The sequence below is a fragment of the Patiria miniata genome, unplaced genomic scaffold (genome assembly GCF_015706575.1).
Source record: "Patiria miniata isolate m_02_andy unplaced genomic scaffold, ASM1570657v1 HiC_scaffold_1, whole genome shotgun sequence".
In the NCBI taxonomy this organism is placed as follows: Eukaryota; Metazoa; Echinodermata; class Asteroidea; order Valvatida; family Asterinidae; genus Patiria; species Patiria miniata.
Window position 1 is genome coordinate 6373631 of NW_024037047.1, and position 17818 is coordinate 6391448.

A 17818-nucleotide genomic window follows, 5' to 3' on the forward strand; every position below is an offset into this window, starting at 1 on the left:
CTCCCTGTGAAATTATTCTTTCTGGGAAGCTGTCATTTTGAAGTAATCAACGAAAGAAGGCATTTCCAACGGTGATTCTTAAGAAGCACCGTAGGAAAATTTAAATTAGTAGTTCGTTTTGTTATTCAGCGCAGCGCGCACAAGTATTGGAACGACGCACACGCATGCGCGGTTGTTATAATTCGTAGGATCAGTGCGCGACGTCCCGTATAGCTGCAATTCAAAACAATTCAAAACATGATTCAGTAACTTTTGATTTGAAATTGAGATCTTAGAATGCTGTTTTTCTCGGAGTGTACAGCTGAAGCTTAGCTGAAACTTCATCAGGTTAGTTGTTCAGTATCCTTCATTAGATTTTGAATTCTTTTGTTGCTTCAAATGAACAAAATGCACAAATTACAAATGATGGACTGTAGCTTTAATTGTTTTTCTTTACACAATTTTGAGACAATTTCTAGTATGCACTCACAGCAAAACACTCCAGATTTACGTTTGTCCAAACGCACGTCACTGTTAAAAAAACAGCAGAGCTATCAACATCTGTTACGTAATTCACAGCTTAAACACTTTAAAGTCCCTGTAAACTGCCCCAAACTGCCCTGCCTGTTATTCTCAAAAACTGCCCAAAAACTGCCCGGGCGCGCTACAGTTTTATGGAATCGTCAAGGAATCAATACAATATGATACAATGTCGTACATGTGCTAGTGGGTTGATAGAAAGTCTTCTGGGTTAGTCTTGGTTCCAAGATGTTACTACCTATGTGGTCTTTGTTTCGCATGAACACCTTCGGACTTAGAAAAATATTCCATCAACTGAGGGCGCAATTTACAGTACAATATTGCTATCTAATGACGGGTCTTTGTGGAAGGCCAGAATCAAAGACAAGTCTGAAAGAATTGATACTTGTTAGATAAACATAATCCATTACAGAATCGAATACATGCATGTTATAGAATTGATAACTGCGTCTTTACGTTGGTGCTATCATATCGCGGGAGTATCGTGCACTTACTATACGTACATGTACGTACGGTAAATATTTTCTTTGTGGAAAAAAAAACACACAAAGATCTTGGAACCAAGACTGCTTCTGGGCATGAACATGCTCTCACTGAATCAATCTTCAAAATTATAGGGGCAAATTTCATGGAGCTAAGCGGTAAAATTGTCGCATCAGTGCAACAAGGTCGTAAAATCCATTCTGCAACAATTGACAGGTTATTTTCAGTGAGATACGACCTTTTCACATTCTGAAACTCGCTTATAACGTACGGCCCATTTTAGAAGATATGACCTTGTTGCATGTACACCACAAAATATTGTTTGGCAAATTTATATGCTAAGCAAAAATCTGCTGTGAACCAGCCACAAGTAGTACACATCGCATTGCATTTTGGCTGGTAACCTGTGTCTGCTAAGCAAATAGTTTCTGCACTGAGCAAATTTCAACGCATAATAGCTTCATGAAATTTGCCCCATCTTCCTTTGTTTCCATTTCAATAGTGCTACAGCGTCTTTGTACAAAATCGTTTACCAGCAGAGGTACATATTTGACGACTATTGATGTGCAGTAGACTTGACTTGCACACCTCTTGGTTTAATAAAATGGTGTGCTCATTCTGTTAATACTGGAGTAACAAATCCACAACTAACATGCCTACGTTGCTAAGGGTGCTGATGAGTGTAATTGACGGTTGCTACGCGCTCAGTCTGTCGACGTTCCATTTTCCGGAAGTCTCCTCTCGTACATGCAGAGGGCCTGGTGCACAAATTCGTACTGTTCGTTTGTCTGAATCATTCCGCCCCTGAAATAAACATTTTGAGAGAATCAAACACAAATTTCTTGCAAGAAAGCAGTATCAAAGCTCAGTAAATGCCGCATAAAAATTCTTTCAAACCCTTCAGTAGCAACTGCATCCTTAAATTTCACCTCATAATTTAAACTCAAAATAAATGTTTGCAAAATCAGCCCTATTGAGGAAGCCGATATTTCACTCACCTGTCTTGTCTCATCTGGCAGACGATACCAAGAACATCCACCATCTTTTCCTCTTCTAGGTTTCTCATGCCAATGCTGATGGCAATGTAGCAGCCCGTTCTGCCAAGCCCAGCACTGCTCAAAAACAAAGGGGGGAAGAAACCCAGAGGTATTATTTATGAACTCCACGCAAGGGTTTCCCCTGGGTTTTGGGTCGGGGAGTGAAGGGCAAAACCTAATTTGATTTATATCACCCCAACGCAAAAATTCCATCTTATTATAGTTTATGCGGTACCCGCTGCTATGTACATCAGATTCGAACCGGCCAACTGATCCCGTAGGCTCGGTGGTCGAGTGGTAAGACATCTGCACTAGAAAGCAGGAGGTCGTGGGTTCGAGTCCCACCCGAGTGATTTTTTTCCACCTTTCACTCGGGGGGTAACACACTGAGTATACAGTGTTTAAACGTCGGTGAAGGGCAAAACCTAATTTGAGTGTAGGTTAGTACCCCAAATCGACTGTGGGCCTTAACCCTAACCGCCCTGAATCCTCCAAAATCCTTTTTGCAAATTGGAGGAATTTGCAGGATTGAGGTTACATGGCCAAAGTGCGTTGCTGATTTCGGAGTACGCACTGTGTCAAGGTCTTGGGCCGGACCTTGTGTTGTTTATGCTCAGCCGTGCATAAATTTAGTCCTTGATTATACTTGACATCCTCCGCACTGCTCCAGGATGTCACTGCCTCTGCCTCAGCCTATTGACAGTCATAGCCGGAGGATTTTGCAGGATTCAGGCAGTGGTCACCCCTCCATGGACCATATTCAAGAAACAACGGAGGAATTTGCAGGATTGAGGCTATATGCTATTTTTCCATGAGGCCAATTGGAGGATTTTGCAGGATTGAGGCTACATCCTAGCAAAAAGGCCTAGGGAGTAATAGGGTTAACCTGCAGGCTCACTTGCACATTTTAGCCTACTAACAGGTATTCTAGGCCCCCATGGTAGGCTGGTGTCCCTGCCCGTTACCTACATGTATGCTACCACCTTCAATGAAAGTTCATACGTTCTGCGGCAGAACGCTGGTGCCACTTCCAGCTGACCTATCGCCGTTTGCGAGTTAGCCAAGCCCCTTAGACAACCCTATGGAGTGTTTGTACACTTAGTTTTGTTTGTCTCGGATTTTGCGCTTTCCGCGTCCATTTGTATATTATGTAATTGGACAATATTTCACAAGCTGCGATTACGCGATTCTAACACGAATCTACCGCGATAGGTCAATACCTAATGATGCCGTTTCAACTGGTGCCCCTTTCCCTACCTAGTGTCACAACTCATTGGTTGATCACCGGTTGCCATGGTGGGCTGGTGCCCCTTTCCATATACACAATGCTACCACCTTTAAAATATTAACCCCAACCTCCCTAACTCCATCAAATCCATCCCCACATTTTGATGGACTTTGGGGGACTTGGTCCTGCAGGCCTGGAGCACGTTTTGGCGGCCCTTGAACTGGAACATGTTTCTGACGTCACAGCCGTGACCTGAAACATGTTTCCTGAGCACCGCGAAAACGACTGACCGGAAAATTGTTCATGACATCATGTTATTGCCTACGTGACTGCACACAACCCAAAAAAAATCACACGGCGACCGGACATGATTAACAATAACATTCAAAGCACAAGTGGGAGTTTTTTTTATAGCGTTTCCCTAAAGTTCTAAAAAGAGTAGGCCTGATATTCTGTATCAACTTTCGTACCAATTGAAGGTAAAAACCCACTATTTAAAACCCATTTATGGTAAAAAGTAATGTCGTCTGCTAAGCTTGTTTACCTTTCCGCCATCTTGAAACATAAGTGAACCGACCGGAAACTTCGGTTCAACTTTGGTCGAAACAATGACGTCATTTCAGTGTAACCGAAGCGCCAAAATGGCCGCGTACAAGAAACATGTTTGCGGTCACAGCGCCAAAACGTGCCCCAGGTATGACTAATTGTTGATGGAGTTTACTTGTAGACTTGTGAGGCCTGAAGTAGTGCTAGGGGTATCTGATTGATTTTGCCTAGCATCCTGTACTGCTATTGTCATATAAGCCATGTATAAGTCCATCAATATCCACCAGTACTTCAGTGGTGGATTCCATTATATCAAGTATTAGCAGCAGAGTAAGTGTTGGATTTTGGCGGACTTGGTCCAGTACTTAGTAAAAGACAGTAGGGGGCCGTATCATAAGTCCGAAGCCTCATAGGTCCGACGCCTCATAGGTCCGAAATTTCGGACTTATGAGGCGTCTGACTTATGAGGCATAAAATTTATTTATTCCGCCTCATAGGTCCGACGCCTCATAAGTCCGACGCCTCATAAGTTTGACAACGGAAAAACGAGGCGTTTAATTTGTCGGACTTACGAGGCATCGGATCTATGAGGCGTCGGACCTATGAGGCGTCGAACTTATGAGGCGTCGGACCTACATGTACGAGGCATCGGAATTGTAGCGACCGTGGACACTAAGTCAAAGTAACTGATATTCTTTACGCGTACTTCTATAGTTCTATAATCAATGAAATCTGTTCACTTTATTCCACCAAATATTGGAGTACAAAGGGATCGTTACTCACAGAGTCGTTCACAACATGCACAAAAGTTCACGAAGTTCGGATCGGAAACCTCTTAAAATCACACAGTTATCACAGCGACCTGGATCGCACTGAAATGTTCACAAGCATGAGAAAACTCTGGTGGTATCTTTAGGCTCCTTTTCAGCTTGAAACTCCTTCAAGTTTGGACGGAATTCAGTTTTATGTGTACGGTAAAAGATAGGTATCAGCTCCACGGAGAAAACTCTAGAATCATGAGGTCGTAAAATCGCCCCATAATACTGTGCGCGACCATGCTTTCTATGCAAATGAAGTGCGGGCAAGGTTAAACTATTCACGGTGGGGCTAAAGGTTAAAGGGTAACAGTTGTAAACATTGATTAACATATAAGGGCGAGATTCTGGAAACTACAGGAATTATGGGCCTTTATTTGGTTAGGGGATGCGATTTTGTCGGCCCTATGAGGCATCGGACAGTAGGGAGTTGGGGTTAATGAAGGATCACCAGTCCCCAACTGTAGACTGGTGCCCCAATCTAAATCCAATGCAACCCAGTTATATGTACAACAGACAATTTCACTGGTCCCCAGCGGTAACCAAGTCAACTTGCCTACAGTGGACTGTCACCGTTCCCATGCTAAGCTGGTGCCCGTGCCTATAAACCCAATGCTACTCACCTACAGTGGACCACCACTGGTCCCCGTGGTAGACCGGTGTCCATTCGGGATATCTCCACTTCTTTGATCATTTCCAGTAGCGTCAGTGGGTTCTCTGGTGCCTTGTTGTCCGGCCAGGATGTGTACCAGTAATGCAGCATCTGTCGACTCTCCTCTAAGTACTACAGCAAAAAAAAAAAATAATTTTCAAAATATGCTCTGATCATATGTGATGCGATCAAGCTAAATGAGTCATTTGTCAACCATGGTCAATTTTTTTTTTACAGATTTAAAAAGAGAACAATCTCAGCATTACTGCTGTGAAAACCGTAAGCTGGTACCATCTTAAGTTCAAAAATTATGGAAGTTGGAACACCAAGAGATGTGATGAAGTGATGTGGTGAAGTGGCCCTATTTTGGCCTGAATCTCCAAATGAAAGTTCCTGACAAACGACTCATTTAGCTTGATCGCATCACATATGACGTCAAAGTATTATGTAACCATTCGGTTTCCCTGTGATCACCCACCATTGCAGTAGGCATGCGTCTTGTAAGCAACCACATCCTATGTTGTAGACTAGACAGTAGGGCTTATTTTTCATGTAAAATGACTACGCAGTCCTTAGGCCAAAAAAAAATAGTTCTGCTTCCGATTACATGGCATTTGAAAATAGGGTAGGTACATGTAGGAAACATGTACATGTACATGAAAACATGTATATGCAAACATGTACATGAAAACATGTACATGTACATGAAAACATGTACATGAAAACATGTACATGTACATGAAAACATGTACATGAAAACATGTATATGCCAAGTGTTTCATGACAATTAAAGATGTAATTTGATTGACAATTAAAGTTTAATTGAAAAAGTGGGAGCATGGGACGGCTGTGGGGGGAGGTGGAGGCCATCCGGTTGATGGTTAATGCACGCTGCATATCTCTATCTTCAGTGTGGTGACTGGCTAGTGGTTTGTAAAATTCCAAGGTCCAGTAGTTACGGTGTTTGACTCATGCACACAGTGGTACATGGGTTCGAACCCTGCCTGGAACGTGGTGTTTGTGCCCTTGGGCAAGACACACTTTGCCACTCTCAACCCAGGAGTATGAATGGGTACCTGTGAGGGTATACCACTGCATGTGCCCTGATATCGACTGCCACGTGGTCTCGTGGCCCGATGACCGAGGGAATAATTGTAAAGCGCTTTGAGATGACACCCTGGCTGTTCATTTTGGTGAGATGTGTGTACATGTATCTAATACACAGTGTCTGATGATACACAGTACCCTGTGGAGACATGCACACAATAGGGAACAAAAGATTGTATACGCCTCCACAGGGCAATTTCTATAGGTGAATATGTCTCCACAAGGTTATCACGAAAAAGATATATGGATTTTACTCAAAAAGTAGGAATTTCCAAGGTGTGTTGATCCGCCGCAAATTGAAGTATTTTATATAAGGGACATTACAATGTAAGTCCGAATTCCAGTGCAGGAAATTGATTCTGGTTAAAATAGGAGCATTTTGAAACTAGCTTTTCACATTCTAACATTTTTAGTACACGTCGAACAAGGATATGACTCCACAAGGATACAAATTTCAGTATATGTGGCTTACTTGTTTACGCACCTTTAAGTTTAATATCCTAAGTATATAATCATCCTTGCGATCAACTTGAAGAACGTTGACCTCAATGTCGCCGTAGATACCTTGCTGAGGCGGCCAGTACTTGTCACATTTATTCTGAAAGTTATGAAAATTATCAAATCATCAAAAACCAAAGAAATAAACAAATAAATGAACAAATTTTTAAAATATAATTTTTAGCAGCGATATGTGTCAATGCCTTACGCATCAATCTCAACTCAATCACAAGTCATTCACATGTCAATCACATGTCAATCAAAAGCCAATCACAGGTCAATCACATATCAATCACATGTCAATCACTTATCAATCACATGTCAATTACATGTCAATCACTTGGGAATTACATGTCAATCACTTATCAATCACATGTCAATCACATGTCAATCACATGTCAATCAAAAGCCAATCACAGGTCAATCACATGTCAATCACTTATCAATTACATGTCAATCACATGTCAATTACATGTCAATCATAAATCGATCACAAGTCAATCACATGTTGATCACATGCCAGTCCCTAATTAATCAGGTCAAGAAGATTACAGGCTACAAGTTTAAGATCATTTCTGAATCATTAGATATCATGGTTAATTGGCTCTGTCACAGACATCACAGTTTCTGCCATTAGGCCCCCCCCCAAAAGTCTCCGGTTTCTGGTATGCGCGCGCGTCGCCGTAGCCATGCGCGTTGGCAAAATGAAAAAGTTTTTTTTTCAATAAAAGATGATGTCTCAAAACAGCCAAACTCACTGGTTTGACGGGAATCCTGCTGCCGCACAATTTTAACGTGTTTTTAGATTGGGTTATGATCGAGAATAAGCTTTATGTGGCCTCTCTGGACTCCCATATATTTGCACTAAGTTTAGTCGGGCACAATTTGCAGTCATCAGCCGACATTTGAAGCAAAAAAAAACAGGAAAAAAAAAAAAAAAAGCCGCGTCGCCGCACCACTTTTTGGGCAAGCTCCATACCAGAAACCGGAGACATTTTTTTTTTTGGCCTTATGCTGGAATTGCCCTCATACAAACCTTGTTTCTTTCTTTAAGTTTGGTTACCATGACGATGATGGGCGCCTTTGCAAACCAGGCCATCCGCCAGAAGTCAGCGAATGTGTGGACCATGGGGCCTTGCGTTGCTATGAAAGCCTGGGCTTCCCTGTCATAGCCCTGGTGACAAAAACAAACAAACAAACAGGTTTTGTTTTGTAGCGAGATTTTGCATGCGGATATGTACATGTACATAGAGTACTGAAGTCTGACGTCAGATGTCTTTGTTCTGGTTCACGCACTGATGTCTTTACACAGTGTGCCCCACACATGCCATAAAGTAAGCACTACAAAGAATGCAATTTCATTAGAAAAATAGGGCACCAAAAACATGTGCACTCCCCAAACGCAAAACTGCATGTTCCCGCATGTAAGGCATTATTCAAGGATCTGATTGGTGAAAACATTGTGGGGCAGGGCTTAATTGGATGAGTCTATTGGCCAAGCGTTGTCGCGCAAACTGCCCCACCACCCATATGGGCATTTGTGGAATATAGGATATATACAAGCTACTCGATGAAAAAACTGACAACCGATAATTATGTTCCCTCTTCTCCATCTTCACTAAGGGAATAAATGTGTGCTCCGGAGGTTTTTATCACTCTGTTTAAGACCGCTTAGAGTCTGGGTGCTGATAATTACCCGAGCCGGAGGCGAGGGTAATTATCAGCAACCAGACTCTAAGCAGTCTTAAACTGAGTGATAAATACCGACCGAGCACATATTTATTCCCATTCATAAATAAATCAAATAATTCGTTCAAAAATCCCGATTTTGTTCAACAAGTTCACTTCATGCTTTTTGAAACATCCCTCTAGCAAAATAATGGAGTGTTCAGCTGGCGAGTAAGATGTAAACAACCCTTTTATGGAGATTGACGCGCGCGTATTATGTTCTGCGCGATGTCGCGCAGAACGCACCTGGGGCGTTGCGTTTTGAATTTAGAACTATAAAATTCTGACTCGCTTGTAGTGTTGCGCATGCCTACGTGAGGATTGTGAACGTTCAACCAATGAAATGGTAAGAGGCACTTGATTTTTAGGAGTCCACATTTTATTGTGACACTGGAAAAGTGTTTAAGACCAGCTAGCCATGTCTTTATCATCCGTTTAAGACCGGCCACGTGACGGGCTCTCGACCAATAGGAATGGCTAAACTGTCTGAGGTATTTATGAATACTATTTTAAAATTCCTAGATGAAATTCTGGTTCCACTGCCATCCTCACTCACCCTGATGTAGTTAGCATTGATGTAGTCGGAGAGCGTATCCCCTACTATCGAGGGAAGTATGACCCGGGTCGCGGGATTTGGCAATATTTTCGGGTAGCGGTTTTTGGAGGCTGAACCGGGCACCTCGATGTTGACTGTGTGGTTATCTGGGATGTCCTGAGATTCAAAAACAAAAATATTGGACAAAAAAGGACAAAAAATTAATGCACACTTTCAGTATTTGGGAGTCAGGCCGCGCAGTGGTACTTTCTTCGTCGTCCATCTGTGTTCCATTTCAAATCCCAACCAGAACAAAAAGTGGATTCGGTTTCAGTTCCAACGAAGTCCGTTGGTTTTCCCCAGAATATCCCTCCCCGGTTCATAAATTGAACATTTGTTTATTTCTTCGTTGAGTTTTCACTCTTGCATTCCTGGCGGATTTTACAGCAGCTGGGACGGTTAGGGTTAAATTTCCTTTTTCACATGAGAAATCAAGAAAACATACAAATAACAATATTCTTTTTCTGTCAAAATGCAGAATTTACAGTTTTGTAAATATACGTACATGTGCATACAAGAATCTACAAGATTAAAACTACATTTTTAGCACTGCTCAAAGTCAGTTAGATTGTACCGTAAAACGGTGTTAAAGGGAACATACATTCCCTTTTTTCCAACGCTCAGGCTGGTCGGCCGATCAGTGTTGGAAATTGATACAAAAATACCACTTTTCTTGAAAATGACAGTATACCAGGTGCCATGATTTTACAGGATGCTTTACACTGTCATTCACTAACAGTCCAGCAAGGTATTTCAAAATGATTTGGTAGTTTTATTTTTTGATGTTTGCAAATGTTGTATTTTCCCTTTAACCTTACCCAGAATTCCTCGTGCAACGCTCGGATGTTTTTGACTGAATTGCGTAGCTGTTTTCTCGTCATTCTGTTGCCTGCCGATTCTAGATACTCCGCCACAGAGCTGCAGCAAACAAAGAAAAGACAAAAATAACCCACAGTCACACAAAATCCCACTTGTACGTTTGGATTTCTTGATAATCTGGCCTTGGAATGAGAAGTCCAAAAGAACAATCTGTTAACATCATAACGTGCCATCACTTCAAATGTTGGGTTTTGCATTTCACAGAATTTTTCACACATTACGTACTCGGTACCATCTGGGAGTTTACGAGGAAAACAAACGTACAAGCTCGGATGGGACTCGAACCCACGACCTCCTGCTTACTAGTGCAGATTTCTTCACCACTTGACCAACAAGCTTGCCAGAGTCAGCGGGCTGGTTTGATGATACAGACCATTCCGAGCACTCTGTCAATGTACACTTACAGAGACCCCCTTCAATGGCGAAAGCATTGTGCCGGCTATTCAGATATTCAGTCCGTCATTGAGTAGTTGCTCTGTATGGAGTGTCATGGCCTAGCGGTTAAGAGCACCGCACCGGGCTCAGCTCTGGTGTTTCAGAGGCAGCAGCATGTGGGTTCGAGCCCGAGTCTGGACACTTGTGCCCTTAAGCAAGGCACTTAATCCTACGGATGGGACGTAAAGCCGTAGGTTCCGTGTGTTATGTAATGCAATGCACTTAAAAGAACCCAGTAACACTTATCGCTAAGAGAAGGGGTTTGCCCTGGTGTTTCTGGCCTCCTGTTAAAACTGCAGAGTATTTAGGAGAAAAACCAACCAAGTAGCAAGTAGCAAGTACCAAGTAGCAGGCACAATGCTTTCGCCTTTGAAGGGGGCTTCCACAACAGAGTGCTGGCGTGTTCGAAATGGTCTATCGCAGGGGGTACAACAATCAGATACCAGCAAGCGATTGCCTTAAGTAGTTCTTTTGTACTTCTCAACAAAGCAACCGAGGTTGAGATTGAAAGTGTTTGATTTTTGCGGTGGGAGGAAAACCGGAATGTCGGGAGCAAAACCCTCATTGCACAGAAGAGAATCAGCGCACAACTACTACTTTGGGTGGCATGTGTGGCTAGTGCGTAAAGCGCTTGCCTCTCACTATTGAGGCCCGGGTTCGATTCCCAGCTCGGACCATATGTGAGTAGAGTTGTGCGCTGATTCTCTCCTGTGCAATGAGGGTTTTGCTCCGGACTCTCCGGTTTTCCTCCCTCCGCAAAAAATCAAACACTTTCAATCTCGGGCTGTGCTCCGTGGTCATACATGGGTCGTATGGCAGGTGCCACAGGCGCCTCTACATGCCTGCAGCTCGACCATGTTGTTGCCGCGTCCTTCGCAATTCAGCTTCTCAGCTGCGAGCAAGGATGATTAGCCCCCCTCCCCCAAATTATTGTTATTATTCTCTTTTCAGGTTAATTTTAAGCCAAAGTCTCCCAAATCCAGTCTTTCAGAGACCATGTTGCTTTGTTGCTCACCTTTCCCTTGGGGGAGATGCTGTCCATCTTACTGTCCCTACTGGCTGGTTGATGTCTATCGTTAGAGACACCCCCGAACTTCTCCTGTCAAAAAAACCCCCAAACAAACAAACACATTAGCACATAACGCTCACACAAATATATCGTGATTTCATTTCCTTATCAAAAAGTTAACACCAAATATTACAGAACATGTGTATCTCGAAAAACAAAAGCCAACTTTCCATAAGAATTTTTTTTTTGAGTCCGTTGCAAAGTTAGATGAGCAAACAGCTAGCCCTAAAACAGACAAAAACAATGTGAAAACACAATTATGGGAAAAGGCGACTTTAGTGTAACTTTTTCTTCATCAATTTCCCTGGTTTTGCACTCAAAAGTTTTGATGATTTCTACCTTCAGTATCTTCAATCAGAGGTTTTTAACTTTTCAAATGTTGAGACAAAACATCAGTATGATAAAAATATCATGAAATTAAAAATGTGTTGGTATTTGCATGCATCAAACTACATATCCCAAATCAAGACTTTTGGGGTCATGCATGTAGCATTGGAGCTCCCCATATAACTGTCACACAACCAACCAATCAGAACTGACCTTTCATGCAGGCCTGTGCTCATATTTGAGCCTTCCATCTTACCCTCATGCAACCAACAAATCAGAACTGGCCTTTTATGTAGGTCTTTGCTGACATTGGACCCTCACATCCTACCCATCCTACAACTAACCAATCAGAACTGGCCTTTTATGTAGGTCTTTGCTGACATTGGACCCCCACATCCTACCCATCCTACAGCTAACCAATCAGAACTGGCCTTTTATGTAGGCCTTTGCAAACATGTGTCATAGGAGCCTTAAATCTTTAATTCAACTGACCAATCACAACTAACCTTTTATGCGAGTCTGCTAATAACCGTCATGCAACTAACCAATCAACAGTGTCCTTTTATGCAGCACTTCACATATTAATGTAGCCCTACTTCTAACCATTACACAACTAACCAATCAGCACTGACCTTTCATGCAGGCCTTTGGACTTAATTTTGATTGGCTGACTGGTAGCACAGGAAGAATACGTGTAACCGGCCTCGGGCTGCACGGGCTGGCCCTCCCGTATCGACGGCTTGATTGTCGATTGTACGCATATTCTCGTGTTTTCTTCCCTGAGGTGCTTGGCCCTGCGCCAAGCCCTGCATATACATAGCAGCACCTGCGAATTGAAGAAATAAGTAGTAAAGTCTGTCACGAGCCAATGTGGCTCATCAGGCCGGCGTTTGTCTCCGGTTTCAGTAGCATGAAACAACTGAGAATATTTCTATTCCCCCTGGATGGGATGCTTGTCCATCACAGGTTACTTTCAAGCTAATGCCGGTACCCATTTATACTCCTGCGTGGAGAGAGGCAAGTGGGGTGAGGTGGCTTGCTCAAGGACACAATATATGACCAGCGGCTGGATTCAAACCCCTTACACTCTGATCATGAGTCACAAACCCTAACCAGTGGGCCACACTTCCCGGATTGTAACTTGACCTAATAATTGATGGCTCGTGATTGATTTGTGAAGTGCGGTAATTAATTGACTCGGGATGACGATTGATGCTCAGCATCAATACATTGTTCACAATGGGTGAGAATGGCACAAAGACACCAGACCGTTCCGGAGCTGGGGTTTGCTAGCGTAAGGCTTGCCCCGAATCATGTGATATAGTAACAGTAGAGTTCTTTGGATCGATAATTCAAAGTTAAAATGTGCCGAGCATTTGAGCAAGTCAGCGTATCAGATGTTATTCAAATTTTACCAGCAAAATTGTTTGTCCCCTTTTAATTGTGCCATGATTTGAGTTGTGATCTGACTTGCAATTGACTTGTGTACGTTGCTGCTGCATACTTACAATGACAAGAACAACAATGGCAATTGCACATCCAATGGCTATAAGGTAGGGCGCGTTGGCATGCTCCCAAAAATTGAACGCTTCAGGAACGACTTCATCCCTCTTTGGCTGTTGGAAAATGCAAAAAATAAAGTTAAAAAGTAGGTTACTTAAATTCCAAGAAAGGATCAAAAGTTAAATCAGAATCAAGCAGTTAAAACAAAGTTACATTATATGTTGAATTAGTGAGAAAGATATGATCAGTCCAAACCATCAGAGCTCCGTCTAGATTAAATGCGATTAAACTACAAAAGACCAACCAAGACAGGACCAAACTAGATCAGACTGGCTCAGGCCAAAACAAACACACACCAGAGCAGACCAGCCCAAACCAGATCACACTACATACATGTATGTATGTAAATAAAGACCAAACCAAACACACACTAGAGGAGGCCAGATCAAACCACATCTAATTACCGGTATAGAGCAGGCTAGCCCAAACTAGGTCAGACCGGCTAAAAATATTTTTAAAAGAAAAACACTAGACAAATCCAGACAAAACCAGACCAATTTTAAGCAGACCAGTCCAAACCAGGCCAAACTGGATCACACCAGATCAAACCAAATGAAACACACACCAGATCAGACCAGATCAGTCCAGATCATACCAGACAAACTTAAAGTACATGTAGACCAGCCAAAACCAGATCAAACCAGATCAGGCTGGTTCAGAACAAAACAAGTAAGTTCCATGTAGAAAAGAAGAGTTGTGTTGATACGTGTACAACTTCTGCATCAGGGTGGTGTAGAACTAGACTTTGCCCTTCATCATGTTCACTGAAGATTTGTTTGGACTAAACTTTGTTAAAATTAACAAAGATTTCTTTGGACTCACGTCTGTCTTTTCTGTTCCTGTCGCCCCGGTCCCACGTACATTGAGAAAGTCCCCATATTCCCCAGTAGGGAGTGGTGTCAGAACAGAGGGCATGGCTGCTGGGGCGTGGCTGACCGACACCTGGGGTCAAAGGTCAATGGAGGTCACACAGGTCACACATCAAAGCAGGGTGTGCACTTGGCTCCCTGTGGAAATGAAACCAAAACAATTAACTACATGCAGAGACCAGTAATTCAAATGGTACACATGTATACATAATTTAGACATACAGTCGACTCTCATTATAAAGAGCACTTTTATAAAGAGGTTCTGCTTATAAAGAGCAAATTCTGAGGTCTCAAATCTCAGGTTCTCTTTGTGTTTCTTTGTTTCGCTGTCCTTTTATACCAACATTCCTGTTATAAAGAGGTAATTTGGCTAGTCCCATCGACCTTGTTAAATAACAAGAGTCGACTGTATGTATGCGACATACATACGTGTACATCTACCAGTACATGTATGGTTTTTGTGACATGTTAATGTAGCAAACTTGAATCCTCGAGCCTGATTGATGGATCCATGGCAACAAACATGTTGCACAGTCCATATGGTAGAAAGCGTATTGTACCAAGCGAATTGTACCACGTTTATCGCACGTGTACTATTCTAAGTTATGCATGTTTTTCTGCTGCACTAATTATAATGTGCACAGCATGTACATGTAATGGGATAACATTTGAAACGCGACCACAACGTTACATGTGTCAAGTTTGCTTGCAGACTGTGCGAATGCGAGTGGAACACCGTTGCAATTTCCTGGGAGTTTCTTCTGTTTTAGTTTAACATGTTTAAGATCTACCCATGTTTTGCCTGATGTACGTGTACACATATACAGACCTACATGTACATGTATAATCACCCTGTGCTAGATTTTAATTGACCCTCTCACGTTATCAGCGAAAAGAATATTGCTGGCAGTGGACAGACGTACAAAACAACAATCCACCTCTTGGAATCCAGGTGTAAAAACCAACAAATCCAAACTTTTTTTACAATATTAAAGCCAATTTTGTACGGTACATACGGTACATGTACATGTACATTCCAACTGTGGTTTACACACTGCACCTCAAGTTTGTCAAGAAGTGAGGATACATTGTACATATGGCATGTACGTACATTGTACATGTGGGTCATTCCATAAATTTGGGTCAAGTAGTGTGACATGTTGTTTGTGTCCCTGCTACATGTGACCTGTGTAATTTGCCATTACAAGTACGTACTATGTACGGTACATACAGTAATGCATGAGTACATCAATAAAATTGAGTTCAAACTTCAAACTATGTGTGTATTTTTGATATGTTGGGCACGTCTTTTGCTTAGGAGACAGAGGCAACTAAAACCTCCTCAATCCTCCAAAATCCTCATGGCCGTTTTGGAAGATTTCTGTGGAATCCACAGAAAGTGTTCGTACTAACGATCGTTCGGTATAGCGATAGTGAAGTCACTGAACTGGCAACTCACATCCCCCGCCGCCGCACGAGGAGTTGTCACAAAACTTTAGTAATGGGTGGTTTTCCCTTTTATTCCTTGGGAAAATAATAGTCATCTATCGCTCTTCAACATTCAAACGCGATGTAACCATGGGTGGTTTCATGTTCGGGAATTAAAAGTGACCCAAACAGTGTTTAATACATGTACAAGGTCTGGTAGGTTAGTTTGTTGATCTGTTGACTTTTTTCAACAACGATGTTAGGTACATTTTGTACATTAAAACCGGGAGCCAATGATGATGCTCGGTATAGCCGAATGTTCGGTAAAGCGTTGATCGGTATAGCAGCGTTCCACTGTATGTTTTATGCACAACTTACGAATGAGCAGTAATGAGTATTTTAAAAAAAGTGAATTGTTCTTAATTTACATCATTGCACGGACATTTTTTACTGTGGATTTAGTCACTGTCCCAATAGACTTGCGCACAGATCATCTGCCTTGTTTCATCCAAAAGTGAAAATCGTACAGCCCCCACACGTAAATGTAGGTCATGTGTGACTTAGATAATAAACACTGCGATGACGTAATTAGAAACAATAGCGCCAAGGTTTTTCAAGCCCGGTACACTATTTCGCCATCTGGTGTTTTGATGAATGCAGAAATACGTACACGAACATGTACGTTAATTATTTTTAGCCCAGTTAATTATTTTTAGCCCAATCAATATAAAACCTTTGGCTTTTTCATTGTATTCTCTGCCAAGCATATTAAAAAACTAAAATGATCGATGGTTCCACCTACATGCACATGTAATTAGGTACCAAAAATTGGGATTTAACAAAAGTTTCATGTTTTAGTACTGCATGAGTTGATGGGTTGCGAAGTATTACTTTGTTTGTTTGTTTGTTTGTTGGTTGGCTGGTTGGGTTGTTTATTGGTTTGGTGGGCTGCTTGTTTGTTTGTTTCCCCAAAGGATTTAAAATGTAAACCCCCCCCCCCCAAAAAAAGAAACACACCGTGTTTCTGGTCAACTGAATGACCCAGAAGTTTGGGGGCACAGAGAATCAGCGATTGAATTTTTACTTATTTATTTTAATTTTTTTTTTTTGTATTTCAATTATAATTACACTGCTTTTTAGCAGTGGAAAAAAAATCACTGATAACATTAGTCTTGGATACTTGTAATGTACATGTACACATGCACACATGTACAACATGTTCATGTACATGTGTATGCAATAAATTAGGTACACGTACATGTATACATTTCTCACTTTTCCTCCAAAATATGCAAAAATTACCCACCTACCAGTCCTTCCAATTATATTAATGTGCATAAAACATGCACATACATGTACTGTATTTTGAAAGTGCATACGGTAAATGTACAACGTCATTACATTTAACATGTAGACCTAAAACTAAAGGTACCGGTGTCATATGAAAATCGGACTCGTATGAAAATCTGACTCTTTTTCCCTTTTATTGGTTAAACCCTCTCACATGACCGGTCCCTCTCCTAATTATCTATGCATGAGCATGCGCAATACCACCAAAGAGTCCGTATTTCATAAAACCTAAATTCATGCTACACCGGTACATACCCAATACACTGTGTGATACATGTACATGTACATGTATGTTTGTACTTTGTACGCACGTACAAAATGTATATTCAGGGCTTTTTTCCATCGTGTTCTGTCAATTAGCAAATTGCAATAACGGACATGGAACATGTTTACATCCTTCGCTGCATTAGGTCACGAACGGCTTTAATTACAGCCAAGCACTGTAGACAGCAAGTGCACGACTTACCTGATGAGCACCATGTGGTGAAACAAAAATTAATCAAAAAGGCCCACATTTTCTGATCTTTTGTGATCTGCAGGGCATTACTTTATGTTCTCATATCCGGAAAGAGAGATTCTGCGATTTTTTTTTGTGTACTCATTTTCATACTTTTACATATGCATGCACAATTAAAAGCCAACTGGACAAGTAGACACAGTATATAAATCTGGGATACATTTTCACTTAAC

At 41.8% G+C, this 17818-nt stretch overlaps 1 protein-coding gene across 1 annotated transcript in view; it reads right to left on the reverse strand.

The window, feature by feature from the left end:
• Positions 1 to 417: 417 nt before the first annotated feature.
• LOC119720587 (receptor-type tyrosine-protein phosphatase R-like) overlaps positions 418 to 17818 on the reverse strand; it is a 39404-nt gene continuing 22003 nt past the window's right edge. The window contains exons 4-14 of the mRNA XM_038190355.1: positions 14304 to 14488; positions 13427 to 13534; positions 12551 to 12744; positions 11538 to 11621; positions 10027 to 10126; positions 9170 to 9325; positions 7922 to 8059; positions 6872 to 6985; positions 5252 to 5412; positions 2001 to 2114; positions 418 to 1806 (exon numbers count right to left, since the gene is read on the reverse strand). Coding sequence (XP_038046283.1) covers positions 1707 to 1806; positions 2001 to 2114; positions 5252 to 5412; positions 6872 to 6985; positions 7922 to 8059; positions 9170 to 9325; positions 10027 to 10126; positions 11538 to 11621; positions 12551 to 12744; positions 13427 to 13534; positions 14304 to 14396 — 1362 coding nt within the window. The 5' untranslated portion in view covers positions 14397 to 14488 and the 3' untranslated portion in view covers positions 418 to 1706. The remainder of the gene's footprint in view (positions 1807 to 2000; positions 2115 to 5251; positions 5413 to 6871; positions 6986 to 7921; positions 8060 to 9169; positions 9326 to 10026; positions 10127 to 11537; positions 11622 to 12550; positions 12745 to 13426; positions 13535 to 14303; positions 14489 to 17818) is intronic.